The 26,797-nt window shown below is 52.4% G+C and overlaps 3 protein-coding genes across 3 annotated transcripts; all 3 read right to left on the bottom strand.

Moving 5' to 3' along the window:
• Positions 1-517: 517 nt before the first annotated feature.
• On the bottom strand, positions 518-3,201 carry DDT (D-dopachrome tautomerase). The gene is made up of 3 exons (XM_084272082.1): positions 3,030-3,201; positions 2,746-2,921; positions 518-1,935 (listed from the first exon to the last, which is right to left on the bottom strand). Exons 1-3 carry the CDS (start codon positions 3,135-3,137, stop codon positions 1,863-1,865), a joined length of 357 nt encoding a protein of 118 aa, XP_084128208.1. The 5' UTR covers positions 3,138-3,201; the 3' UTR covers positions 518-1,862.
• Positions 3,202-6,737: 3,536 nt separating this feature from the next.
• LOC311198253 (glutathione S-transferase theta-1) lies at positions 6,738-14,814 on the bottom strand. The gene is made up of 6 exons (XM_084272156.1): positions 14,639-14,814; positions 14,467-14,523; positions 11,883-11,970; positions 10,686-10,836; positions 8,138-8,314; positions 6,738-7,154 (listed from the first exon to the last, which is right to left on the bottom strand). Exons 1-6 carry the CDS (start codon positions 14,748-14,750, stop codon positions 6,954-6,956), a joined length of 786 nt encoding a protein of 261 aa, XP_084128282.1. The 5' UTR covers positions 14,751-14,814; the 3' UTR covers positions 6,738-6,953.
• A 4,008-nt stretch (positions 14,815-18,822) lies between these two features.
• LOC311198254 (glutathione S-transferase theta-1-like) lies at positions 18,823-26,187 on the bottom strand. Its single transcript, XM_084272157.1, has 5 exons — positions 26,026-26,187; positions 23,234-23,321; positions 22,611-22,761; positions 21,202-21,378; positions 18,823-20,641 (listed from the first exon to the last, which is right to left on the bottom strand). Exons 1-5 carry the CDS (start codon positions 26,135-26,137, stop codon positions 20,435-20,437), a joined length of 735 nt encoding a protein of 244 aa, XP_084128283.1. The 5' UTR covers positions 26,138-26,187; the 3' UTR covers positions 18,823-20,434.
• Positions 26,188-26,797: the final 610 nt, after the last annotated feature.

The following is a 26,797-nucleotide window of genomic DNA, read 5'->3' as shown; positions in this document are numbered from 1 at the left end:
CACATCTGCAATGCTGGGAAGGTTGCTTCCAGGCAAAAGCCGACAGAGCAGCAGGGGGCAAGAGAAAGCCACAGAGCTTGTGCCAGTGCCTAGCAGTGGCCAACACCACCCAAAAAGGAGAGGTGGGGCACAGGGCAGAGCAGGCTTTCTCTAGAGGAAGCAAAGGCTTTTTAAGAGTTTGTGCTTGAAGGGGTAGGAGGACATCCAGGAAATGGTGTGTCTGCAGATCAGGCTTTTTTTCTGACATTATTTTCTGTATTTCAAGAGTATTCGCCTCAAGTTGGTCAAGCCCTTTGCAAAACCTGGGCTGGCCACTCTCTTCCCTGCAACAGTTCCTGAGTTACACATGCATCTCAGACTCGGTTCACCTACCTGTTCATTACCTGAGTTTTAAGGCCTCTTAGCTGGAAACACTTTCCTGAGACAGCACAGAGACCTGGGCTGCCATGGTACCTGTCTCCAAGCACAGAGAGCTAAAAACTCCCAACAGTCTAAGCCAACACACTGACACTTGGCAGAAGAAGCACAAGAGACATTTTATTAACCAGGTAAGGTGTAGCCCCCCTAGCCTGATGCACACATTTGTGCTTGGTCTCATAGCCCTGGTGGATTCTGCAAACACACATGATGTTTATGTCCTTCTCATTACCAAATGTTAATTAGCAAGTGGTAATGAGGAGGACTATTTTCAACTATCTGAGACCTCAAGCCATAAACATCAGTCCAATCAGAATGACAAAAGAGTGCAGAAGCACCCTTCAGCTTCACATTGCCATGGACCTCTTTGTCCCAAGGCCCTGCTCTCAGTTCCTGTGAGCTCCCCCTGGGACCTGACCAATTAGCAATGTGGAAAGGAAACTGACAAATGGTTTAATTAACAGTGAAGGCAGAGATGACACTATACATAAAAACTACCCTGCTTTTGTTCTGATAAAATGCCATCTCTATTCCAGTTATAAAGTGGGGGACCAAATGGAGCCTAAAAATCCCAGAACACTTCCCCACAGGGACAGTGAGCTGAAAACACCATCCACAGAACCCAGCGAGATGCTCTATCCCTCCAAAACTCCCTGTAGCAATGGGGTGAAGAAAAGTATTTTGAACAGCTGGGTGAATGATGGAAATTAAAGCCAGCAGCAGCAGAACCTTCCAAACAGTTTCCTGTGACACAGTGCAGCTCTTCACAAGTCAATCTCTCCTCTACCCGCTGCAACCGGCACAGAAACATTCGGCCGTATAAATCTTGCAGACAAAAGACACTTTGTGGGACAAGCCACTGGGGACAGCAATGGTAGAACACAGAGCACAAGATGTGACATAAGCCTTAAATAAACAACGATATAAATGCATTAGCTCCCCTCACAACAATCACCTCTCTTTCCAGAAAGGGCTTTCCGGGAACCTGAGAAGAGAAGAATTTGACTCCCAGGTCTTAGCCAACCTAGGAGCCTTCTGCTGCCACAGAGAAACAAAAAGAAGGATCCTTCTACCTTGCAAAGTATGAGGAAACCTGGGTGAAACTGAGAATCTCTCTGGTCCTCAATAAAGCCAAATGTGTACTGGAATTAAACTTTTTCCTGCTATGACAGAGTTTTTTCTAGGTAATCACCAAACTGTTCCAGGAGAGCCTCTGGGCTACGAGACAGGCTTGAGACAAAGACTGAACTATTTTAGTAAAGTCAGTACAGCTGATTGCCCCACTCTTGGAGCTTTGTGTGCACAGGGTGCAAAGGCAGAAGTGAATCATACAGGTGAAGGTGCAGAGCTACACGGATTTGATCATAAGAGGAAACAAGTAGATGGAGCTGGTCATCTCTGGGTTGTCTTCATCATTGCTTTGTTCCAACCGGCCGCTCGAGGGATCACAGGAAGGTCATGACTGTTCTGTTCTTGCCAATCTGCCAGGGCTCCAGTGGGTAGAAGCGGATGACAATCCTTTTTTTGGGTACAAGAGCAAAAATGCAGTAGACAGGAAACATTATTATTTTACAATTAAGTATTATCCCTACTTAGTTTGTAACAAGGTAGAGAATCCACACTAAAGCCCCGCTGGCTCACACTCCACAGCGCTAATTCAACAGAAGCAAAGATAAGCTGTGCACAGGCAGGGGACAAAAAGGTGCCAAACAGAACCTGAAGGTGGCACAGAAACTGAAGAGCAGACTGAATTTCGTCGCTCTTTATATGAAATACCTGTCTATTTCTGAAGGACACATGCAGCTCATAATCTTTTTGGGTATTTACCCGGACAGTGCCCAACCATCAGGGAAATTCTATCACTCTTGTTGGGAAGACAAGAGGGGCAGAGAGGGCCAGGGCTTACCTTCAGGAACAGCCCTGTTCCAGCGTTTGTCACGGGGACCCCACTGCAAAGCTCTGCCAGTTCCCATAGGGTTTTGCACCAGTTCCACTGACTGGAACTACTCGTCTCCCAGAACAACTGCTCCCAGGCTGCTCACTGAGAGCAAACCGGCCTGCTGTTTATGTGGGCCTAAACCGTGCACCTGGGATTCAGCATCCTTGATCACTTGATGTTTGGACCTAGACTTGGATCTATCACCCCTTAATCTCACGGGGCACCTGGAAACTTCCATCACCATCACTTGGCACATCCTCCTGTACCCCTGCCTGCCGTGTGTGCCACGGCCACACACCACACCAGCCTCGGAGAAGAGGCACTCCCTCCGTCCCTGCCCACATGGCCGCAGGAGGAGCCCGACAGAGCCCGCCGGGCCTGGCACTCACCGCTCGGGGCCGAGCCCCAGCTGCCCCGTCAGGAAGTCGAAGAAGCGGGCGCTGTGCTGCTGGTTCTGCTCCGCCGAGCCCACCACGCCGATGGAGGAGACGAGCAGCTGGGCGCAAGGCTCGGCCGAGCCCGACAGCACCATGGACAACCCGCTCCGCACCGTCACGTTCACCCGCTGCCGAAACAGGCACCGTCAGTCACCGCCAGGCCCGCCCCGGCCCCGCCGCCGCCCCCCGGCCCCGCCACCGCCCCCCGACCCCGCCGCCCCCCGGCCCGCGCCCACCTCCGCAGGCTTGCCCAAGATGGCTGCGGCAGCGGCGCACAGCTCCTGGGCCAGCGCCGGCGGCAGCCGCTCGGCCGGCAGGCTGGTGTCCAGCTCCACGAACGGCATGGTGCCACGGCCCAACGCTGCACAGCCCCGCACCGCCTCCGTCCGCCCGGCCTGACGCGACCCGGCCTGGCCCCCGCCCCGCCCCCGAAGCGGCCCGGGCAGTGGAGCCCCGGGGGGGCGGGAACCGGCCGCAGGAGCGCAGCACCGTCCCCGCGGCTCCGGGCCTCGCCGCGGCAGGACCGAATCGTAGGGGTTGGAAGGGACCTCCAGAGATCACCGGGTCCAACCCCCCTGCCAAAGCAGCTCCCTAGGACAGGTCGCACAGGGCGGCGTCCAGACGGGTCTGGAATATCCCCAGAGAAGGAGACTCCACACCCCCTGGGCAGCCTGTCCCCAGGGCTCTGTCCCCTCACCGTGAAACAGTTCTGCATATTAGTGCAGAACTTCCTGTGCTCCAACTTGAGGCCGTCACCCCTTGTCCTGTCCCCACAGACCACTGAGAAGAGGCTGGCCATTTCCCCCTGTGTTCCACACAAGTGATATTGATAAACATTGATCAGGTCCCCTCTCAGTCGTCTTTTCTCAAGGCTGAACAGACCCAGTTCATTCAGCCTTTCCTCATAGGGGAGATGCTGCAGGCCCTTCATCATCTCCGTAGCCCTAAATCATCTTTGTGGCCCTATGAACATGAGCATTTTGTCCTTCCAGCTTCCCCTCGCCTTGTGCCAGCCCCAGGCAGCGCTTTCCCCTTCCTCGGTGCTACCCCAAGCCCATTGCCAGGCTCTCCGGCCTCCTGCTTTTCAGGGTGTGCATTGCTGTTAGACCTGAAAGAGCAAAAAAGTCACATCTCACTGACAGAAGAGCAAGGTGAACATTGTGATGGCCCTTGCTACCGGTGGGAAATCATTCCTGGTCACTGCATCAGACACCCACACACCTCAGTGCAGGGAGGGTCAGAGTGGAAGAGCAGTGATTTCTCAGAACAACCAGCACTACAAGAAGTGAAAAGGCAAGCAGAGAGGTATGTTGTTTTATCCAAAATATATAATTACCAAACAAGCTTCTGCAATCGGGACTTTGAGCTCCAAAATTGATAAAAGTGCCCTCAGCAAACTGGGTCTCAGAGGCTTTGATCTAGAGATCAGAGGTTTCTCAGCTGTTGTATGTACTCATTGACAGAAAAAAAAGGTTAGGAACCAGCTAGGTTAAAAGGTCTCTTTGTTTAAGGTACAGCACTGTTGCAAAAACTGGCAATGTATAACGTGGCTTTTTGGTTTTCTACAGCTCTAGATGAATCTAATGAATAATGTGGGACTTGCTTGTTTTTGTGCTGGGGGAATTGCTTGGCCTCCTCTGCTGCTAATGAAGACAATAGTGGCACAAAGAGTGCTGTATACAAACCAGCCAGCTGAAAGGCTGGGAACAGATTTCTAGGAGATGCATTGTGAAGAGACCCAACTGGAGAGGGGACGTGGCATGGGAGGCTGGCAGGGGTGGCTGCTGGTGGTGGGAAGCAGTAATACAGATGCTCCCTTCAAATCTAGGAAAGCAGCAGAGGAAATAACCCAAGGAAACTCTTGGATTCCAGGATAAATTTATGGAAAGAGAAAATCTTGTAAATAGATTTGTCACCAAAGCAAAGACAGTGGGGATATTCAGCCACCCTGCAAGCCCACCACTGCCTGATGGTGAGAGTGATTGCCTCCAGGAAGATGCCATTTAGGATCCATTTCTCTATTTCTCTCTAATATCTTTAAATACTAAAAATCTCTCCCAAGGCCAAAAAACCCCACGTGACATGAAACCAGGGGATCAGGCGGCCTCCAAAAAGGAAGAGAAGATTCAAGCATCGGATGTCAGCACTTAGAACAGGACACAGGGCTGTCACAGACATTGCTGATGATACATGTTGTCCTTTGCTCTTGATGGTTCACTGCCTGAATGACAGATTGTTCACAGGCTCCCAGTGTTTTCGTTCAACTGAAGACATTTGTTGTATTGTTTGTCTTGCCGAGGTGATGAGAATGGTTGAGCCAAGGTGATTAGGGGGATGAGCATATGACATAGAGGACAGTAGCCTCAAACATGCTCAGCCTTTGGAAAAATCACAGTAGCTTTTTCCCTTCCTACAGACATTTGCATGTGCCATCATCCTTAGCAATTCCACATTTAAAAAAAAAAATCAATTACTTCCCCATTTAAAATGTAATTCAGTTGTAGACAATATTTTGTGAATAAAGCACCAATTAAAATATCTTATTTAGCTAATGCTTGGGAAGAAAAGGAAGGAAGGGTGGGAATAAAAGCGTGCGTGCTTGTAATATTTTTGTTCATGAACACAGGCGGCCTTCAGCCAGGTCTCCTGTGGACATAATCACAAAACAAAATTTCCTGCTAAGACAAGTTGAAGAGTATATAATGGAGTTCTCTTTCCGGACAGGGCATTTCATGATCTCCCTAGGCTCTGGACTAAATCAGTAGTAGATAGAACTGAAACCTTAATGAAAAACATCACCAGAACACATCAGGTTTTATAGAACTTACCAGCAGAAATGTCAGTAGCCAAGACATGGTAGTGGTAGCAAGAAAAGAAGCTATTTGATTAGTGAGAGAAGCTATTTCCTCAAATATTTACTATTTTTGTCTTATTCCTTACTGGAAGAGTTCTTGGGCAGGGATTTCAGGGTAAGGTTCACAGACAACAACTACTCTGAAATGGAAATATGCAGACATTTGTATTCCATCAGTTCCCATATCCTTTACAATTTGCTTTTTTTCAACTGAAGAAACGAGAAATGGTTGAAATCTCTGTTTTACCCCATGAATTGTGCTGCAGAACAAAAGGGGTTTGTTACAGCTGACCAGAAATAAACACAGCCAAGAAAAAAAGAGCCCAAAAGCTCCAAAATAACTCTCTACCCTTTAATTATGATGCATATGTTGCTCAATGCCACAAAATCTCTCACTACTTCAGTTGCACAGGGTAACTTACTTGGTGAACTTCCATCCAAAACAGTCTCAGAAGAGCCCATCTAGATTTATTCCCCCCTCTGCATTCTTCTAGGAGAACTGTGGGCTGCTGTTATGGAATTACAGCAGAGAAAACCCCAATTTGATTGCTGTCATATCTCAAGAAATCACTGTGAACACATTCTTTCAGTGTATTCCCTTCAGAGCATCAAGAGTGCTCCAGGTAGGCAGTTACTTGAAGGCTGTGGCCACCTTCAGCTTTCTGAAGTTGTTTGGTCTGTACTGCAGAGAACCAAGAACCACCCCTGCCTGTGCGCCATCAGACTGAGCGCCAGGGAAACCCAGCCTTTCAGAAATTAAGAGTAGTAATTAAACTGAGAATTACAAAGATTCATGGCTGTAGATGAAAATTAAGAAAGTTCTCACAGAAACCTAAAGGCAAACAGGAGAAGTGTGGAATGTGCCTGTACAGCCCCACAAGATGCTTCAGCAAAAAGAAACTTCTAAAAAAGAAAAGAATTCAATGTCTGTCTTCACTTTTGTCACTGCCTGGAGTTCTGTGTTCATCCTATGCAGTTCTCTAATGATCTGTTTGCAGGCTGGCTCAGATGTTGTCAGGAAACACCATTTGTGCCTCTATCATCTCTGAGAAAACTGACACCAAAACAAAACCCAGACGCACACGTTAAGTGACCTGTAAGGCCTCAGCCTTCTGTATAAATTTAATGTTTCAGGTCTTACACCTTCCCCAGCTTCCATCCCCAAAGATACAGGAAAGGCCTGGGGGGAAGGAAACACTCTGCAATTTCTGTGTTAGAATTACAGTGCTCTTTCCAGTCACATGTAGAACTGGAGGTCAGAGAAATTAAAAAAAAAAAGGCAGGAAAAACAGTAAGATAGGTTAATTCATTTCAACATCTTCATCAACACAGGTGCCAGATGCTCCTTCAGCTGTGGATCAATTTGAATGTTGCTCAGTTCTTTGATATTGAGGATCATCTCATGGGCTTGGAAGAAAAGCTCTTTCCCCACAGCATCTTCCACCCTCCTGCGCCACTCCATCAGCCTAGGTCTGTCTTCAAAGATGTCACAACCAACTCCAACAGGCTGCAAAAGGGGAGAGAGCAGCAGTGAGGCATTGGGCAGTCACATCTGCACCAAGACAACAGGCACCACAAGTGTACCTGCAGTACAGGCAGAGAAGCACTAGGAAGGAGGGCATCTCCTGTGGTTGGGGGTATCTACCTGGGGGACACAGAAGCTAGCCTACATTTTAAAGGGCAACTCCTATGTTTACAAGTCAACTCCTGGGTGCCAGGGCAGCTCTTGTGAGCAGCAGATATGACTATCACTTCTTGTGAGTGATTTTTAGCTACAGCACTGGAGCCAGGCAGCCCATTCCAGTGACAACTGCAGAGTCTGCAGCCTGGCATGCTGTATTACATAGCAAAACCCCAGCACAAAACACCACGTGTTTAACTGAACTGATGGCTTAGGTGACATAATCTATGCCCCTGCTACTTTCTGCCTGTGCCTCTCACTGGAACACAATGCTGGAGAGAAGGAACTGCTATTTTTCAGCCCCTGGGATACCAAACTGGGAGAAAGAATCACTTCTGGGCTTCTGGATCAAGGCCCTGATGGTCCAGCACAGAACAACCTGTTTGTAACAGGCTTGATTGCCTCTGTGATTCAGTCTCACATCTTCCAGACACGGCGTGGGCAAGTACTATCTGAAGGAGAATACTCTTGTATGATAAAAACATTCCTGTATCATCATTATTTCATCAGACCTGCCTGCAATTGCTTCTCACTTTTACATATTACCTCCTTCTCTGGAGGTTAAAAATAAAATCATGATAAAAGATGGAGAAGTATTTTTAGAGAGGAGACCAAAGGAGGTCCGTTTCTGCCAGCTTTTAACTGTTTTCCTGAACCCACTGCCATATTCTCCTCACTGCCCTGGGCCAGCTTGGCTGAGATATGCCCTCCCTCCTCCTCCCAGTGAAGCCTTCCCACCCACTCCCCTCTCTGCCCAGCAGCACGTTTTTCCTTGTGCTGAGGCCTCCTTACCACACTCCAGCACTCACTTGCATCAGCTCCACAATGGCCACAAGATCTGCCAGAGAGATCTCGCTCCCAATGATGAAAGCCTTGTCCTGCAGGAACCTCTCCTCAAACTGCTTCAGGGAAGTGGACAGCCCCTCCATAACCTCCTGGAGCTTCTCAGAGGGCAGTGGCTGCCCTGTGAAGAGGGGAATCAGCACCTGTGGAGAGAAGGGACTTGAGAGTACAGTTGGCCATCACCTCATGGTCATTTCAGTTACACCCCACAATACTCTTGATCATCAGTGATCCTGCAGCAAAGCAGGAATGCACCAATACTGGCTGGAGAGGCAGGACAGAGTTTCCTCTGCACGACAGCAGCCAGCAAAGCCAGGAGTGGGTGAGTGTCACTTTTACAGCGGCCTCCATGGCTTCCCAAGCATCATTCTTTAGAATTTCTTTCCAGAGCAGTCGTATAAGCCTGGCTAGATTCAGGCTAGATTAGCTAGAGTTCAGGGCCTGCTGCCGGCCCAAGCAGCTCATGGACAGAGAGCACACCAGCAGCCCTATGCCGCTGGTCTGCCGTGACAGTGACCTCCAGCTGATGGGCAGCAGAACGGAGCCACCGACTCAGCTCGGTTTCTGCCTGGCAGTTATGTCCTCCTGCTCCACCTCAGTGGGTTACAAAAGAGAGACAGGCAACAGCTCCAGGGAAGACAAATCTCTGCCATGGCAGTCAGCCCTGCCATGTCCTCTGTTTCAACGGCCTGCCAAGAAGGGTCAGCAGGCTGCCTGCCCGCCAACCACCCCTGCTATGCACCCTGTTGTGTAACTGGGTGCTGGAGGCAGGCAGCTGCCTGTCGTGCAGGGTGGTGGCACGGTGGTGGCTGTGGCAGGGAGCGTGGGAGGGACTGGAATGCATCAACACTGTCTGGAGAGGCAGGAAATGGTTTCCTCTGCGTGACAGCAGCCAAGGCTGGGAGTGGGTAAGCGCCACTTTTACACCAGCCTTTCCGTGGCCTCCCAAGCATCATTCTTTAAACCACTAGAATTTTTTCCAGAACAATCAAACAAGCGTGGTCCTTATCTCCACAGACTTGCTGGCCTAGGGGGTCGTTGTCTTTCCACAGGATGTGTCACCCCTTACAGAACTGTACACACAGTCGGGGCCCGCAGGATCCCACAAGTGTGCTGCCTCCACCTACCACAGCTAAAGAGAGATCGTTTATTTAGAGAAACAAAATGAAAGATACATATTTCCACTGATGGGAGTGGACTGAATTTCTACTTACTGCTAGTATATCCAACTATTCAAGTTGGGATTGCTTAATCCAAGCCAGGATTTTTGCCAAATACATGTGGAATCTATTTAATCAGGAAATTCATGGCCAGTTCTTTTCCTAAGTGGTTCCAATTATGCACCATGTGACCTCTGGGTATAATCACTTGAAAAGGCATCTCCTTCCTTTTCTGGATCTCAGGGCAGTCTATCTTCTCCCACATCTAGCTAACATGCCTTCTGTTACCTGATGCCTTTAAACCTTTCCCTATTGTTGAATATTCTGAGGACCTTTTCTGTATCTGGGCTATCTAATCAGCAGCAAGGAGTTGGATTTCTTCCCCTTGGAGCACTGCAGTAACAGCCTGCTGAGACTGGAAGAAACAGCATCTTGTATGAATCTGACTCATATTTGAATTGTTTCTCTGTGCTCTCCAGCCAAAAATTCAAACTTCAATAAATCAAAAACCGAAATGAGCCCTGATACGCTTTGTTAGGCACGAAGGCAAACTCTACACAGGAAGAGTGAAGTTCTTACCTGTTTACTGGCAGCCCTGATTGCATCTGAAATCCCATACCACAGCTGTACTTGCAGGGCTCTATCCAAACCTGCATCCTCCAAGGTTAGTTGTTTTAACTGTCTGGTGACCTGGCTGGAAATAGGTGTCCAGCAAAAATCATCTGATATGAAATTATTCTCTGCCTCGGGGTGATTCTGTTAATTTTGCCTAAATTAAATTAATCTGACCCCACTGAATAAAGAAATTCTGCCCTTCTCTCTGTGTCCCGATTCTGTCTATCCCTGAGTCCATTTCAGACAAGTACCTAAGTGTGCTGGAAGCAGAAGGCTCCTTCTGGATTTCCACCTTGATGGAGTGGCAGGGACTTCTTGTATGAAGAACACAAGCCTCTCTGCTTCCAGCAGCAAAGCACACGCTTGCCAGAGAAGCAAAACTTCTGCCTGTGTGCACACTCTGCACAGCTGCACAGGGAGGGGGAGGCTCTTGGAGGCAATACCCAATCTGTCACATATTCCTGCACAAAGCCAGGCAATGCAAGTCTGCTGGGCTTTGAGACCTTCTGTACCAGACCTACTTCCAGGAGAAAAACACGATGACCAAAACTGCTTTTGCCAGATCCTGATGCTGAACAATTTGGACTGGCTCCCTCTCTGACAGCTCCTCTCAGCTAGCAATGGCCCAGGTTTGTTATTTCAGCGTGACCAACTCTCTCCAAAGTGGGGCTGTTCAAATGCTCAGCGTTCTGCCAGGAAAACATCACTTTAGTTGCATTTTAATATTTGGTCTCCTTACCTTGATCCACATGGTCTTAGGAGCATTAGCCCTGATGTTAGCATGGTGCCAGGAGAGGTATTCATCTACCCGGGCCCGTTTTTGTATGTCTGATGGGTACCAGTGGTCGGGAGTGTTGTACTTTCGACTCAGATACAGCAGGATGGCAGTGCTGCTCAGACATTGACAACAGACAGGAAAGGGGTCAGGGGCTACAATGCAGAATGCTTTCACCTAAGCTGCCCCTCCTGCCCTTCCTGAAGTTGCTGCTTCCACAAAAAGCATTCAGATCAGGATTTCCGATGGAGCCTGGGGACCATCTATAGGCACCTAATTCACGCTGACATCAGAGACAGCACTTAATCACCTTAGTTCCCATGAAAACTTTTAACAGCACTGTTACATGGTGCAGAGTACTGCTGGACAGTGAACAAACAATAAACCTCCATAACCATCTACCAGCAACATTAAACCCGCTTGTTCCTTGCCTGCTCTGCCCCATCTCTGACATCAGTGCACGTTCATGCGCTCGTGTACTAAATGAATGGGTTGTGTTGCCTGTACATCATATCTCTCTATGTGCAGCTTCCACTGAAGCCAGTGGAAGTCTCAGTAAGGAAAGCCTACCCAATCTTTCTGTGTCTGCTCCACTAACTGGCAAGAGAAGTCAGGGGGGAAAAATATCTTAGTCCTCCACAAGAGTATGTAGGCTGTAACTACAAAAAGATGCCACAGAGAATCCTGTGCTGACAAAACAGAAGATGCAGACCCTCCTGCTACACTGATACTACTGTAGTTCAATTATTTCAGTATTACAGCACCATAAACCAGTCTCCACACTAGTCTTCCATTGTAAAACCTAAATTTTACCTCCATGGATGTTCACTTGGCCCTTATGACTAATTCAGATAAACAGATTTTTTTTTCCTAGGGGAAAAGGGATTTTTATAAGCTTTAAACATTTCCCAGAAATGTTTACAATCCCATTTTGAGGTAAGTGCATTCAGAGTAAGATCAAGAAGTTAAGTTGGCTGATTTGTTTACATTCTGCAAGATAATTCAAACAGAAAATTCAAACAGAGCAAATGTGGTTATACTATTAAAAATGACCGACTTGGTCATCAGTCCTGTGACCCTTAACCACCCAGTGGGAATGACATCGCCTCAGAGCTGCACAGATTGCTGGTACCCAAGGAGGTCTAAGGGCTGAGTTCTTACCATTCAGCTAGGGTGAAGTCTCCATCCTTTAGTGCTGGTACCTTCTTCAGGAGGCTGACCTTGCCAGCTCCTTCACTATTTGATGTCCCTAAGAACACGAACAGACAAGTCAGAGGTTACAAGTGCATCTGCCAGGGAATGATAAGTAAAATACCTGTGGCCAACCAGACAATCGGTGACCTCGGTAGGTTTTCCCTAGATTGTCGTATTTCCCTGGGAGGTGTCTCTGGCCACCTGCAGTGATGGTGGCCTCCAACTTAGCTGGGGAAGAGGTTCCACGTGCACAGCAGAACCATGCAGCCTTGTCAGGAGAGACAAGGGAGAAAGGGCTTCTTAAGAGTAAGATCCAGAACGTGTGAGTTAAGCCTCTTAATTGAGAGATTTGAATATCCAAAAAAAACCTTCCTGGAAAATCAAACCAGCAGGCAAAGCACAAGGACAAGGTGTCTTATGTCCATGGCTTGGATTATAAAAAGAGAGGAAATCTTCTGTAAATCTACTGTCATGTGAGGAGTTGCTCTGGAAGGTGCTCGGTCCTGCGCATTTAGAAGAGCTCCAAAGGCCCGGTCATCACACACCCAGCTCTGGTGCAGTCTGTAGGGTTCAGTGGTCTTTGGAAGAATGCAGCAGAAAGTCACAAGTAAACAACGACCACAGCTACCGAGCAGCCAGTTCTCAGGCCTAGCTGTTCCGTTGTTCTGCTGTCTGGGCTTATTATCCAATGTAGTGGCCAATGGGTAAACAATGACATGAGAAGAAAGCAGTGGGTGAGGGAAGCCTGAGTCAGATTTCAGCCTGCTTTCATCGTGCAGCAGTCCTAGCAGGACTACACATCATTATGGCAGGTTGGACAGTAGGTCAGTGTCCGTTACACTGCACCGCAGCCCAGAGGTGGCACCGTATTTGCTCTGGCTTGTACAGGGTCTTTGTGTACAGACATAAAAGACCCGTGCAGAGACTCTGTGACTGAGCCAGAAGCCTGGGTACGAACACTAACCCAGGCTGCTTCCCTGGGACCAACTGCTTACTGCATTAAAATGGAAAGCAAGATTTGCATTTGATGTTTAGTGGAGTTTAACATCATGCCCCTCGTCCAGAAAGCAGAGCCAGCCTTTTTGTTTACTGGTATTAAGTGGCCCATCTTTATCATTCCTGTGACATTGACTTGACTTATGGTGCTGTAGTCCTTGGTGTTCCCAAAGGAGAAAGACAGATATACATATATATATATATATACACACACATATTTTTACATGCACACTGTTGTATTGCTGGGCTTTGAGGAGTAAGCAGACTAGCAGACTATGCACTGTCAAAAATAAGGGCAGGCTGCACACAGGAGTTCTTAAGTGTAAGTTGTAGTGCAGAGAAGGAGACTTGTTGGTGGGTAAGAGCAGTGGACAAGATTTTACAGAAGTAGAAAAAAAGAATCCAGCTATTTGCCAATCACGTCCCTGTCTAATCACTGCAGCCAAGGATTTCCAAGTACTATGTGTTGCCTAAGACAAAAAAAAAAAACAATTTACAAGGAAAATGCAATTTGTAAATGGGTAATAGTCATCTTATACAGTTGGACAAGTCTGAACAGCTGGGTGTTTGTGCTAAGCACACTGCTCGCAGAGCACTCCTCGGCTGTCACTGTGACTAATTTGCTAGAAATGGCTGGAGGAACATTCCTTGGGCATCCACAAAAATAGATGTGGCACAGCTATGAGACCGCTCTGGCACAAGAGCTGCACGGTCAAACCATTGTGTTCAGGCCCGGCAGCGCACGTAAATCTCTCAGGTTACCAGGAGCTCCAGTCCTGCCCTCCCAAGGGGCCAAGGACAGCTGCCAAGGGCCGGGACTCGGCTCTAGGGTGCAGGTCTGGCAGGCCTGACCTCTTCCACCCTGCCCAGGCAGGATGGGACCCTGCGTGGAGCGGACACCAGGCTGAGGCCAGAGGAGCCTCCTCTGAGCTCTGCACCTCTACGTCCCTCTGACAAACGGGTCACCTCCCGCTGCCACCAGCTCCAGCATTTTGCTGCCTTCCAGGGTTCAAGCGTTTCCTCCCTCGGCTGAGACCGAGTCCCCCCAGCCATGGGCTGCCAGTGCCCCAGCAGGAGGGGACCCTCCCCCGGCACGGAGCGGACCGAGCCGAACTTCCAGGCGCCCAGACCAGTCGCTTGGATCCTCAGACCCCAGGGAAGAGGCACCTCAGCACAGGGGGTGGGATGCTGGCGAGGGCCGAGCCAGGGAGGCGAAGGGCCCGCTCCGGGGTCCGGGAGGCAAACCCCCCGCAGGCTGAACGACCGAGGCGACGGGCGCTCCTACCCACAGGCTGCCACCGCCGGGGCCCTGCGCGGCGCTCGGCCCTACCCGCGCCCGGGGGCTCATCCCGACCCCGCAGCACACCCCCCGCCCCGGGGATCGCGCTGTCAGCGCCCGGGAGCCCTCCCTTATCCCCTCCCTGCTCGCGGGGCCGCCGCCGGGAACAGGGAACAGGCTCCGGCCCGACAGGACGGACGCACTGGGGGCCGCCGGTAACGCGCCGCGGGAGGGGAAGGGGGGGGTGGGCGCGAACGTCCCGTCACCTCCGCTCACCTGCGCGGGGCTGCTCCGCGCCGCTCGCCGCCGCCGGCTTCTTCCCCAGCACCGAGTCTGCCAAGAGGCAAGAGAGGAGCGCTGAGCCCGCGGGCCCCGGCCAGCCCCGGCCCCGCCGCCCACCACCGCCTCCGGGGCAGCCGCGGCGGGCGGGCGGCCGCGCCCGTCCCACCTTTGAAGAGCTCCACGTGCTTGAACTCGAAGGGGATGTTGTTGCTGCGAGCGAAGATGTAGATGGACCGGCAGGGCTGCGAGAGCAGGTCCAGGTACAGCTCCAGCCCCATCCTGCTCGGCGCCCGGCCCGGCCTGGCCCGGCCCGCGGGGAGGCTGCCGCGGCTCTCGCCCGCCGCCCGGGGCCGCCCCGCGTGGGCAGGCGGGGGCCGAGCCGTGCGCGGGCGGGAGGCGCCCTCCCCCGGGCTGCGCCCGCGGCGGGGCAGCGGCGCTGGCGGGGGGGAGGGCGGCGGCGGCGGGGCTCCGGCCCCTCCCGGGGCGGGGGCTGCGCCCTGGGGGGCTCGGGCATCCCGAGGGCGAAGAGCGCGGGAACGCGGCGGAAGAGGCATCCCGGCAGGGCAGGGGCGGGGAGGCACGGCCGGAGCCGGGGGCACGGGGCTCCCCTTCCTTCCCACAAGGTTAGGCAGCCCCGGCCGTGCTTGGGCTGGCACCCTGCCTATAGACCGGCTTCAGGGAAGGAAGGTAACTTGTGAGTAATGGTAACTTAGGAGTAATGGGAAGTTACCAAGCCCAAAGGGGAGGTTGATACGAAGCACTGAGGGAGCAGGCACTGTCATTCCCCTCCACACCCTCAGCTGATGCTGCAGGGCGTGGGGAGCAGCTCTCACCCGCAGCATCCCACCTCGGCTCTCCCAAGGTCCAGGCATGTTCTCGAAACGCAGTCCCGCAGGGATGTGACACGTGCAAACGGGGCCTTTACACAACATCTCCAAGCCAGCGTTAGATCTCTAACCAGATCTCAGTATGGTTTTCCATTCAGAAGACAATTACTTGGTCACATAGTCCCTGCCCAGCGCTGCAAGGTGACACCTGGGTGGCAGCAAAGCATGGAGGACTCCTCTGTGGGCATTACCTCTGTGCTGTCACAGTGAGGGACTTTCCTCTCTCCCCAGTATTTGTCATTTCAAATTTCCAGGCAAGCGGAGGAGAACTAAAGGAGCTCTGACTGAATTCAAGCCCTTGGACAGAGCCCACAGCATTTCACAGCTGTGTGATTCAGGGAAGGTGACTGTGAGTGCAGGGGCTTCTGGGACTCTGGAAGATAGAGCGGCTGCACCACTCAGAGCAAAGTCACCTCCAGTCAAACCCACCTCCGCTCAGCTGACACCTTTTTATCAGCACCCTGCCAGAGAGCTTGTACGTCACGCACGAATCCTTGGAAAGAGCCATGGGAACCTCAGAGAGAGGGAACTGGAGGATCAGTTGCTGTTTTCCTTGTGTAAAGGGTCACTGCAAAGGCTGGCGAAAAGGCTCGGGTGCCGAGCTGAGAGCTTGCTGAGCAGGTAAATCACAAACTCTCACAGGCTTTGAGGTGCTTCCCTTTGTAGCGCTTTGCCAGGCTTGTGTGAGCGCTCCATAGGAACGGGGCTTACTGTTACACTGTGGGGTTTGCCGGGCCCTGGTCCACAAGCTGCCTCTCAACGCGATGTATGGAGTCCACTGCACCACACACCTATTTTCAGGGTCATTGCCCAGATTTAGAACTGCACAGTAAGAGCTTTTCAGTTTCTTGCCCAGAATGGGTTGAGTGTGCACCCTTCGCGCCCCTGCGGCACAGTTTACCCTCCAGAGCACCTCCCCGCAGCTCGGACACGCCGGAGATGAAGACTCGTGTTGTGGCAGGTGCCTGAGTTCACGTCAGACTTCTTCAGTGCACAGTGTGCGTGAGGAAAAGGAGCGTGAGTAATAGTCTGAGAAGTGTTGGTACTTCAAAATGGTGGTGTGACCCTTCTCTGAGATGTCACTGAGAAGAGTTTGTGGATCTGGGTTCCCAGATGAGCAGCGTGGGTTTGCTTTGCTCCTTTATTTATGGTTCAGCCGATCCATTAATCCCGTCAGGACTTCAGAGATGAGCCTCCTGTAAACATTCCTTCAGTTTTTCTCTGATTTGCTGCCTGTGCCGCACAGCCCACACAACCAAAGCTACTTTTATCTAGTGCTATATCACTTGTGATCACATTATTCCTGGCTCTAGGCTAGCACTCTGGTTTCGTTTGGCTCCATCGCCTCAAAGGTCGTTTTTCTTCCCTGTACAGTCTCTATCAGCTTTTTGGAGAAGCAGCACAGGAGAAAAAGCAGTAAGTTTTGCAGTTTATTTCTTAAGCATTTAGAAGAGGTCTCAGGATGTGTATCTTTAGACATTCCTCCCTCTTTGTGCACCTCAGTTTCATTTGATTTAGGAGATCACAGGCTCTTGCCCACTTCTGGATAGCCCCTGGGGAGAACTGAGGAGGTTGAATCAGAAGAGCCCACTGAAGTGTCACTGGACCCAGCTCTGTATCCAGGTGAAAGGGGGTGGACACCCAGCAGACATTGCAGGGAGGCAGGAAAACTCTTGCACAACCTGTTGGGTTTTGGCAGGGCGGCACTTGGGACAGGAGCTGGAACCAGCCAAGAACAACCAACACACATTAACAAAACAGGGGAAGGGGAGGGACAGCAAAAGGCAAAGTACAAGGATAGATGTCTTATCTCCAGGCTTCCGGGGGAGGTGGGGGGTAGAAACCCCCCTGGAGGCAGATTTATCTGCTGTAGGGCTCTGTTGCCACCCAAAGAGTGGCTTGGGAGGTGTTTTGTCCCCCCCACACACAGAGGGGCCACTGGTCACCGCACGCAGCTTGGCTGGGAGAGCGAGTGGGCAGTCAGGTGGGCTTAGAGCAGGCTATGGAAAGCAGTGACCATCGCCTGCCACTGCAGCTACAGCGAGGCGGTACCCACAGCCTGTTCAAGCTGCGTGACGCTGGCAGCAGCGCCAGTCAGCGAGCTCTGAAGGCAGCTGGGCTTTGAGAGCAGCTGCCCTTGCAAAAGCGCTCGATCTGTGACGTATAAGGAACTCGTGCCTTAGTCAAACAAGCAGAAATTTGACCTCAAGACTCTCTCACACGGAGCTCTTGTGCTGCAAGTCTCATAAATAAGGAAAAAAAATGCACAAAAAGACACTTTATTTACCTTGGCTCATGCAACGGCTTTGCACACGCAGCAGCCCCGGCTCAAGATGCCGCAGGGAGTGTGTACAAGAAGGGCTCAGCTGTACACAGGCAAAGTCTGTCAGGATTAGCACGCTGTTCTTCAGGCTCTTGGGTTTGATGGTTTCCCTGCTCTGCTTGTACCTGAACAGAAGCTGCACGGGCAATTCACGGCGCTGGTAGCAGGAGGTTTGCAGTCGGCAAAACTGTGAGAAGTCGGGGATCGTGAGCCTGGACATTGGGCACAGGTGTGCTCACAGGAGCAGGCAGCGAGCCTGGACAGCTCTGGGGCAGCACTGGCAAAGGAGGAGCTGTTTCATTCTAGACGTGCACAGATGGCAGTTTTGAGCTTGTAGAGGGAAGGATGTGGTTGGCGGTGCAGCGTAAACAGGCCCTTTTTTTGTAAGGCCCAAGCAGGTGAGCAGCTCGGCGGAGCGGCCGTGCGGTGCCTGTGGGGTTTGCTGCACAACCACCAGCCACGCAAGCACTCCTGGGGCAAGGAGCAAGCTGCTACCACGGTCAGCATTCCTCAACAAACATACCAATAATAGGTCAGGTGAGACAACAAATACTGTGTCAGCGCTGTGTCAGCACAGAAACTGGAAGAGTTTGGGGGCAAATCGTTTTCCTCGCTGACATTTTGGATTTCCTGCAGGTTGGAAGAACGGGAAGTAAAGAGGAGCAGTCTGCTTGGCTGCTTTGCCTCAGCCCGCAGGGACGTGCAGTGCAAGCTGTGGTTTATGGTACCCTCTTGAACTAAAGGGCAGGTTTACTCGGGAAACAAACACTGTAAAGGCATCTGTGCGTTCCCAACAGCCAGTGGGTCCAGCTGAGAGGACGTGCGGGATGGCTTCGAGCAGCAGCTTTCACCTTTTCCTGAGCACTGACCCGGCTTGCGTCTGGATGACTGGCAGCTGGCTCGGCGGGTGCTGTAACCAGCCAGATGGATTCCAGATCCAGCCAGGGCTTAACAAGAAGGGAAACGCAGCTCTGCGAATGGCTGATACCTGGAAATGGGAGGTCACAGGGGCAGGACGGCAGGAGGGGCACAGGGGACACAAGCGAGAGGTTGTGGAGGATGCTGCCAGGTGTGAAGATGACTCTGTGGATGCATCCTTCCAAATCCTGGTTACAGATCCAAACAAAACTACAACACATGGTAAGTGTTAACCATTAACTTTACTGGAGAATCTAACAGGACAGGAGAGTAAATTACTCAAGGGTGTCACTCAGCTCCTACACCTCATGGCTCCTGTTGCCACCAATGCTGGCCCCACCGTGGCAGCACACAGCTCCCATCCAGCTGCCAAAGCCACTCTGGGGAAAGGACAGGACACCAATGCAGTTTGCAGAGTGAGACCGTGTGGTTGGCAGCAGCTTCACCTAGGAAGGCAGCTTTGCTGAGCTGTACAGGCTGTTCTTTGTGGAGTATGGCATCAGGGGACGAGGGCCATCCTGCCCAGGAGCTGGAGGCCTGGCTTGGGTACCTGCACAGCTCCCCTGCATCCTGTCACTGGCACAGGCAAGGCAGCAGCCGCCTCCATGGCCAGGTCTCTGAGGGACATAACAGGGTCCTCACCTGGGGCTGGGTCCTGGCCAGACCCTCTACTGAAGGAGCAAAACATCTGCCAGCCGAGCTGGCTGCAAGGTGAAAGCCATTTTCCATGATTTTTCTTGTTTCCAACAGATCTGCTTTGCCATACCCATACCCATACCCATACCCATACTCATACCCATACCCATACCCATACCCTCACCCTCAGCAAGCCTCTGCCCCTTCTGCAGTGCTGTGACCCGGAAAACTCAGAGCAGGGATGGAAAGGGCACTTCTGACCGGCCCCAGTTCCCACAAGGACTGAATCACCCCTGTCCTCAAGCGGGTCCAGTGGTGCTGGAGCAAGAAAGCAAAGCCTGCAGGGCTACAGCTCACACACATGTAGTGGACAAGAGGGAAAGAAGCTCATAGCAGTCCAATATGTAGTTTTCCTCCCTCCTAAGTTGTGGAAGGGCTGGGACTGAAGTGCATTTTGTGGAATGGTGTTTCTGTGTGATTTTTTTTTTTTTTCCAAGAAATACCGAATACTGGAGGCTGAATATGAGCCAGCAGTGTGCCCGGGCAGCCAAGAAGGCCAATGGCATCTTGGCTTGTATCAAAAACAGTGTGGCCAGTAGGTCTAGGGAGGTAATTGTGCCCCTATACTTGGCATTGGTGAGGCCACACCTTGAGTACTGTGTGCAGTTCTGGGCTCCCCACCATAAAAAGGACATTGAGGTCCTTGAGCAAGTGCAGGGAAGAGCAACCAGGCTGGTGAAGGGGCTGGAGGGCAAATCCTATGAGGAACAGTTGAGGGAGCTGGGGCTGTTTAGCCTGGAGAAGAGGAGTCTGAGGGGAGACCTTATCACCACCTACAACTACCTGAAGGGAGGTTGTAGAGAGGTGGGTGATGGTCTCTTCAGCCAGGTGACAGAAGATAGGACAAGGGGCAATGGCATGAAGCTGTGCCAGGGCAGGTTTAGATTGGACATTAGAAAAAAAATTTTTACTGAAAGAGTTGTCAGGGCCTGGAACAGGCTGCCCAGGGAGGGGTTGAGTCACCATCCTGGGATGTGTTTAAAAAAAGGGTTGATGAGGTACTTAGGGATATGGTTTAGCATAGGATGGGAATGGTTGGACTTGATGATCTTCAAAGGTCTCTTCCAACCTTGTGATTCTGTGATTCTGTGATTCTGTGAAATACTACACAAAATATTCCACTTTAAAGTATCACCCCCTAGTTATGGCTGGCCTGCTTTAGGAGCTGGTGCTTGAAATGCTCCAACAGTTCGGGTGCAATCTTATCAGCGGTCAAGTTCTTGGCGTTCAGGATCCCTTCGTGGGCTTCCTGGAAGAGCTGCTTCCCCACCGCTTCTTCCACCCGCCTGCGCCACTCGGCCAACTTCGGCCTCTCCTCAAAGAGGTCGTAGCCAGCACTTACAGGCTGCAGAAGGAGAGAGAGCAAGAGAACCCAGGGGTGAGTCAAGCAACACATTTACCAGGGCCGGGACCAGAATCAAGCACGGATATGTTTTTGGCTCAAGGCAGCAGGCAGTCGTCACGTTAGGTGGAGTTCATCTCCGGTCCTTAGCTAGTAGGAAGCAAATGTTGTCATCCTCAGCAGCTGCTGTCCCCCGGGACACACAGAGAGAGGGCACTGCTGTGGCTGACCCAGAACTAACGCAGAACACAGAGGTCTGTACACACCAACATGTCTCTCCCAACCTCTCTGCTTGCTCTGCCTGGTTTGTAATTGGGTCTTTTTTTTTCGTTAAGAACTTTGTCCCTGCTTCTGCAGACAGACTGTCTCAAAGTAGAGATTCCCTGGCAAACTCAGGGTCAGGGTCTAAAAGGCACAAGATCCAGCTCCACTAAGGAGTTAGCTGCAGGGAGAAGGATCTGGCAATAAGGAGGTGCTGGTGCTGCTGCAGCCACACGCCAGCCGGGCCTGCTGGTGTGTCCCAGGCCTGCTGGTGTGTCCCAGGCCCTGGGGTTGATGCTCACCTGCATGAGCTCCACCAGAGCTACCAGGTCTGCCAGGGAGATCTCGCTTCCTGCGATGAAGGGCTTGTCCTGCAAGAACTTCTCCTCAAACTGCTTCAGGACAACGTTCAGCTCTTCAGTAACACCTTCCAGTTTCTCTGGAGGAAGTGGCTGGCCTGTGAGGAGAGGCAGCAGCACCTGGCACGGAAAAGAAACAAGCTGCTTTTTACCTAATTCCCTCCAAACTCAGTTCATAACCTCTGGCTGCCACCTTCTAAAAATCCCTCACCAGCCACACATGAGAACTGGTGCTGCTAATTGCCTTTGGCAGATTAACATTAACATCAGTCATTAATTCCTGACTATCCTTGTCTCCTCCCTAGAAAGTCTGAAGTTTAAACCACAAGAGCCTCTCAAGGGAAGGCTGCATCATATGCAAGGAACTGCGCTTAGTTTTCCAATGGGAGGTGCCTTCTTTCCATGAAGCTGGGCAGAAGGCAGTGAGCCATGTCAGCTGTTAGCTGCTCACCCAGGATGGGATTGCTCTGGATCTCGGTGCACACACAGAGCTGTGGTTGCACTGTGATGCCTTTGGGCCACTTCAGGTAGGCTTGGCTGAGCAGGCAGGTCAATTCCAGATCTAGTTTTGTTCCTATCTGTACGAGCACCTGGCTTGTGCACAGATCGGGGCGATGCCAAGCACAACAGACAGGCTGGGTGGAGAACAGCCCTGAGGAGAATGACTCGGGGTGTTGGTTGATGAGAAGCAAAACATGACACAGCAATGTGTGCTTCCAGGCCAGAAAGCCAACCATGTCCTCAGCTGCATCAAAAGCAACGTGACCAGCAGGTTGAGGGAGGGGATTCTGCCTCTCTACTCCAGTGTGGTGAGACCCCACCTGCATCCAGCTCTGGGGTCCTCAGTAAAAGAAAGCTATTGAGCTGTTGGAGCAAGCACAGAGGAGGCCACAAAGATGATCAGAGGGTGGACCACCTCTCCTATGGAGTCAGGCTGAAAGAGTTGGGATTCTTCAGCCTGGAGAAAAGAAGGCTCCAGGGATACCTTACAGCAGCCTGCCAGTACCTGCAAGGAAGCTGGAGAAGGGCTGTTCACAAGGGCAGGGAGTGACAGGAAGAAATCCTTCCCCAGGGAGGGTGGGGAGGCCCTGGCACAGGGTGCCCAGAGAAACTCTGGCTGCCCCTGGATCCCTTGCAGGGTTCAAGGCCAAGTTGGATGGTGCTTTGGGCACCCTGGGCGAGCGGAGGGTGTCCCTGCCCACGGCAGGGGGTGGCATTGAGTGGGCTTTGAGGTCCCTCCCAACCCAAACTGTTCTGCAGTTCTGTGCTTTACTCAGAGAGGCCCTGCACACAGGAGGGACTTCTGGCCCACCACACTCTCAGCACTTTGGTTTTGGTATATAATGCCTTACCTTAGTTAAGAACAGCTTGCTCCCCTTCCCACGAATGTTGACATGCTGCCATGACAGGTACTCGTCGACCCTTGCCCTCTTCTGCAGGTCGGATGGGTACCAGTGATCAGGGGTCTTGAATTTCCGGGCCAAGTACAGGAGGATTGCGATGCTGCCCAGAGAGCAAGGCAGCCTAGTGAGCTATCATCTGACATTAGAGCACCCCACCCTTTCTTCCTCCCCCAGACAGTGCACTGCTGGGCCAGCACCGCACAAACCTGCTCTGAGTCAGGCAGAAGCACAGGGCGCAGCCGGCAGTGAGGGACGGCACACGGCAGAGTCTGTGCAGGCTCGGCGGCTGCTCGTGGGCAGCAGGGATCCCACCCATCAGCCCGTGAGCAGACACAGTCTGCTGGTGCAGTCACCCCATCGATGTTTTTGAGTGAATATGAGCCACAGAACAGGTTTAGACCAAACTCATCGCATCGCCTGGCCATCCAGCCACGGGTGCCTTGCACCAGATGTACTGCGCTGGGGTACAGCCTCCAGCAAAGCGCTGCCTGGGCTGAGTCCCCGTAGAGACCAGGCAGTGGCAGAGTCTGAGCAGTGAGGATAAACTTCCTCACTGCTTCCCTGAGCCTCACCTCTCTGCTAAGGTGAAGGACCCGTCTCTGAGCGCAGGCACCTTCATCAGGGCGTTGACCTTGCGGAACTCCTCCGTCCTGTGCTGCCCTGGGGAGGGAAGTGAGCAGCTTTACTTGGCAGCGATGCTCAGGACCTGTCTGCAAACACCCGAGGAGCCCATGGGGACCACTTGGCCTCAAGTTCCTGGTTTTGATTGTACAAACACAGTCGTCTTAAGCGTGCCGGCCACCGAGAAGTGCTTTGCCCCGTGACGTCAGCTTACTTGCTTACTGCCTGAATACCACAGCAACCTCTCCAGAGAGGTCAGAATGGCTGAGAGTCCTTTCATACCAACAGCCCGTGTCAGTTTGGGGCTCCATCAGCTCCAACTCTGTGCCTGGAGGTACCTGTCCCACCGAAACCCTGAGTGCCCCAGAAGAGAGGGATCTCTGGAGCAGAAACATCAACCACAAGGACGGTGAGAAAGTGAGGGATATTTTTTTCTTTTCTGGGAGATAATGTAATTTACATTCAACTATCTTTACTCCTCAGATGAAGGAGATTTTTGTGATTCCATATAAAGCCACAAGTACTGAGCTCTCAGCTGGCTCTTTATGTGCGTTTTGTGTATCCTTTATCAGAGCAGATATAGATTTAGGTTTGCTTTTAAGCTATCTTTCAGCCTCCTTCCTCCCCCCCAAGGTAGGGAGAGTGAACCTGGCAGGAGAAGGTGCTCTGTCTATCTGAAGCCTCAGATGAACGTAAGTTTGAGCCCAGTCCCAGAAGCCTTGTGTGAAGTGACTCGTTTGTGCCAGCCTTTTCCAGCCCCTGGCTTCAGTTACACGTGCACCTGTGTTCCTCTCCAACGCCTAACCCCATGCGTGTTGGGTGTGAGTCACAGGAGGATCTCTGTGCCAAAGGAGATGCTCTGGAAATGGTTTCAGCATTCCTAGTACTCGGAAAACCTGATCTGTGATTATTTCCCTGCCACTTGGCTCAGCACCAGTCCTGTCCACCCTGTTTCAGGAAGGCCCTGGGATTTCCCACACACTCTGTGAAGATTCCAGGTCCTTGGGTGTCCCTGGAGTGTCATTTGATGTCTATCCATTCTCACTCTTTCCACCTATTCCTTTGAGATCTTCCCTGCTGGTGGCCCAAGAGCTTTTCTGGGGGGACACATCTAACCCAACAGCTCAGATTTGAGCGCAGCTCCCTCACCCGGCCCTTACGTATCGTGCAGTGCTGGGTCCATGCAAAGGCCCGTCACCCGGTGCCGAGCAGCAGGGTGCTGAGCCAGCCCAGCTGTGGGAACCAGGAACACTTCCCCATGGCACAGGAGGCACACACACGGCAGGAAAGGGACGCAGCTCTAGCACTCCCATAAGCCAAATCGCCCATCCTAAATCCACTGACTGAAACCAAGTGCTGATGACACTGGGAAACTCTGAGTTGATTCTCCTTCCTTCCCCCAGTTCCCCAATACCAGCATTTTCAGTTCCATTCTCCTGGATGCTCTCATTGCTTGCCTGCCAGTCTCCTCTCCACTGCACCTGTGTCTCACCACAGCATATTTACTGGGAAGGAAGGGGAAGGACACTAGATAGGCCGGCCCCCAGCTATGAACCAGAACGCTCCTTCCTACTACACAATTCAAAAGAAATCTTCATCAAGGTGTGACCGACACACACCTCAGCTGTGCAGGGAACACCCAGAGACGCAACCACAAACAGGCCTGTGGCTTCTTTGAGCCTCAAGCTGGAGACTTGTTGCTTTACTGATTTCAGCCCCAGGAGCCTTCTCATCTTTCACTGTTTTTAAGCATTACTTACTGAGGCTCTTTTATGCCCAATATGTTATCTTAATTTCAAACCCAGCAGAGCTCTGGGAAGGTTAAGGGTTAGTTTCTACCAGCATTAGCTGCAAAGAAAGGAGGTGCAGATCTTTGGGCATACTTTGGTGAAAACATGATACCTCCCAGGCAGGCTCCTACCCATTATCAGTTGGGGTTAGAGCAGTGTGAAACACCTCCCCAGCTTCATTCTCAGTGAATCTGAAGCCTTCAGATCCCTGGTGGCTGCGCTGTCTCGCTCTGCTGCTTGAACCGTTTCTGCAAGCCCATCTTCAGTGCTCTCCAAATAACTTGATGACAAACAGCACAACCCAACGAAACCCCCAAAGGGGTGGCTGGCTCTCCTGCCCTACCCGTACGTGGGAGGACACCAGCGGGCTCTGGGTGTGAGGGGCTGGTAACCCCCCCGCTAAGGGGAGGAAAGCTGCTCTGCAGCAACTGCTGCTGCTTACAGGGCACAAGTCTTCTAAGGAAGACGATTTACAGAGTAAGATCTGCAGATATCCCATCGCTTTTGCTTTTTGTTTTCCATCTAGATGGGGAATGGCCTCAGACCTCACACATCCTGGGCGCTACTCAGAGAAGCGGTTTGTTGGGGGTTGTTTTTTTTTGGAGGCCCGTTTTCTGCGGGGCAGGGCCAGCTTAATCCGAGGAGCACAACCCACCCTGGCCGCTCCTCGCACACCAGGGCTCCTGCACAGAACCCGGCGGCTTCAGAGCTCCCCCCCACCTCCCGCTGCCTCTCGCTCCGGCGGGGCCGATTGAGCAACCGGTCCCACCCGCGGCGCAATCTGCGAGGGGTGGGCTGGGGGACACGGGGGGGGGGGGGGGGTGTAACGGGAGGAGGGCTGGGGACAAGAGTGCGGGGGGAGCGGCGGGAGGAACAGACGAGCTGGAGGCGGACGCGGGGACCGAGCTGCCCACCCTCCACAGCTCCCCCACCAGCCCCCCTGCCCCGCTCACCCTTCATCAGCTCCACCTGCTTGAACTCGAAGGGGATGTTGTTGCTGCGGGCGAAGATGTAGAGCGCCCGGCAGGGCTGCGAGAGCAGGTCCAGGTACAGCTCCAGCCCCATCCTGCTCCGGCTGCTCCCGCCGCAGTTCAGCTCAGCTCAGCTCGACTCGTCCCGGCCCAGCCCGGCCCGGCAGTGCCCCGTCCCAGGGCGCGGCAGCACCGAGCCTTCCCGTGGGGCGGAGCGCAGCTGCCCCCGCCCGGGGAGGCCCCGGGCTCCCGCCCCCGCCCGGGTGGGGTCTCCAGCCGAGGAGCCGAGGCTCCAGGCAGCGCTGCTCGGGGCTGGCCCGGGCACCTCCTTTGTCTTGATAACCTCCTTTAATTGCTTCGTAATGAGCGAACCCAAAGCCAGGCTGGCGGGACGGAGGTGCGCCAGGGGCCGCTCTGCCCCTGCCTGGCAGCGCTCTCGCTGCAGCCCGGGCAGCTCCAGCAAGCAGTCCCGTAGGAAGACACACGCTACTTCACCGCTGTGAAACAACTCCACGCTGCTCCTCCGTTTACAAGGCACATCCCCCCTGCCTGACGCCCACCCCCAGCCCTTCTTTCTGCTCCAATTCCGACCAACACGGCCATCATTGACTTTGTGTTACAATATAAGGCAGAACTGAGGCATTTCTTGGAAGGGTAGTTGCAGGCGAGCGTGTAAGGCTCCTGCCAGGGACAGCTAAAAATACATCAGTGGCGTGTGTCAAGGGCAGATTTATGGCTTGCAGCAGTACCAGCC

The sequence above is a fragment of the Gallinula chloropus genome, assembly GCF_964237585.1.
Source record: "Gallinula chloropus genome assembly, chromosome: 17".
NCBI lineage: Eukaryota > Metazoa > Chordata > Aves > Gruiformes > Rallidae > Gallinula > Gallinula chloropus.
This window is presented reverse-complemented; position numbering and strand designations above follow the sequence as displayed.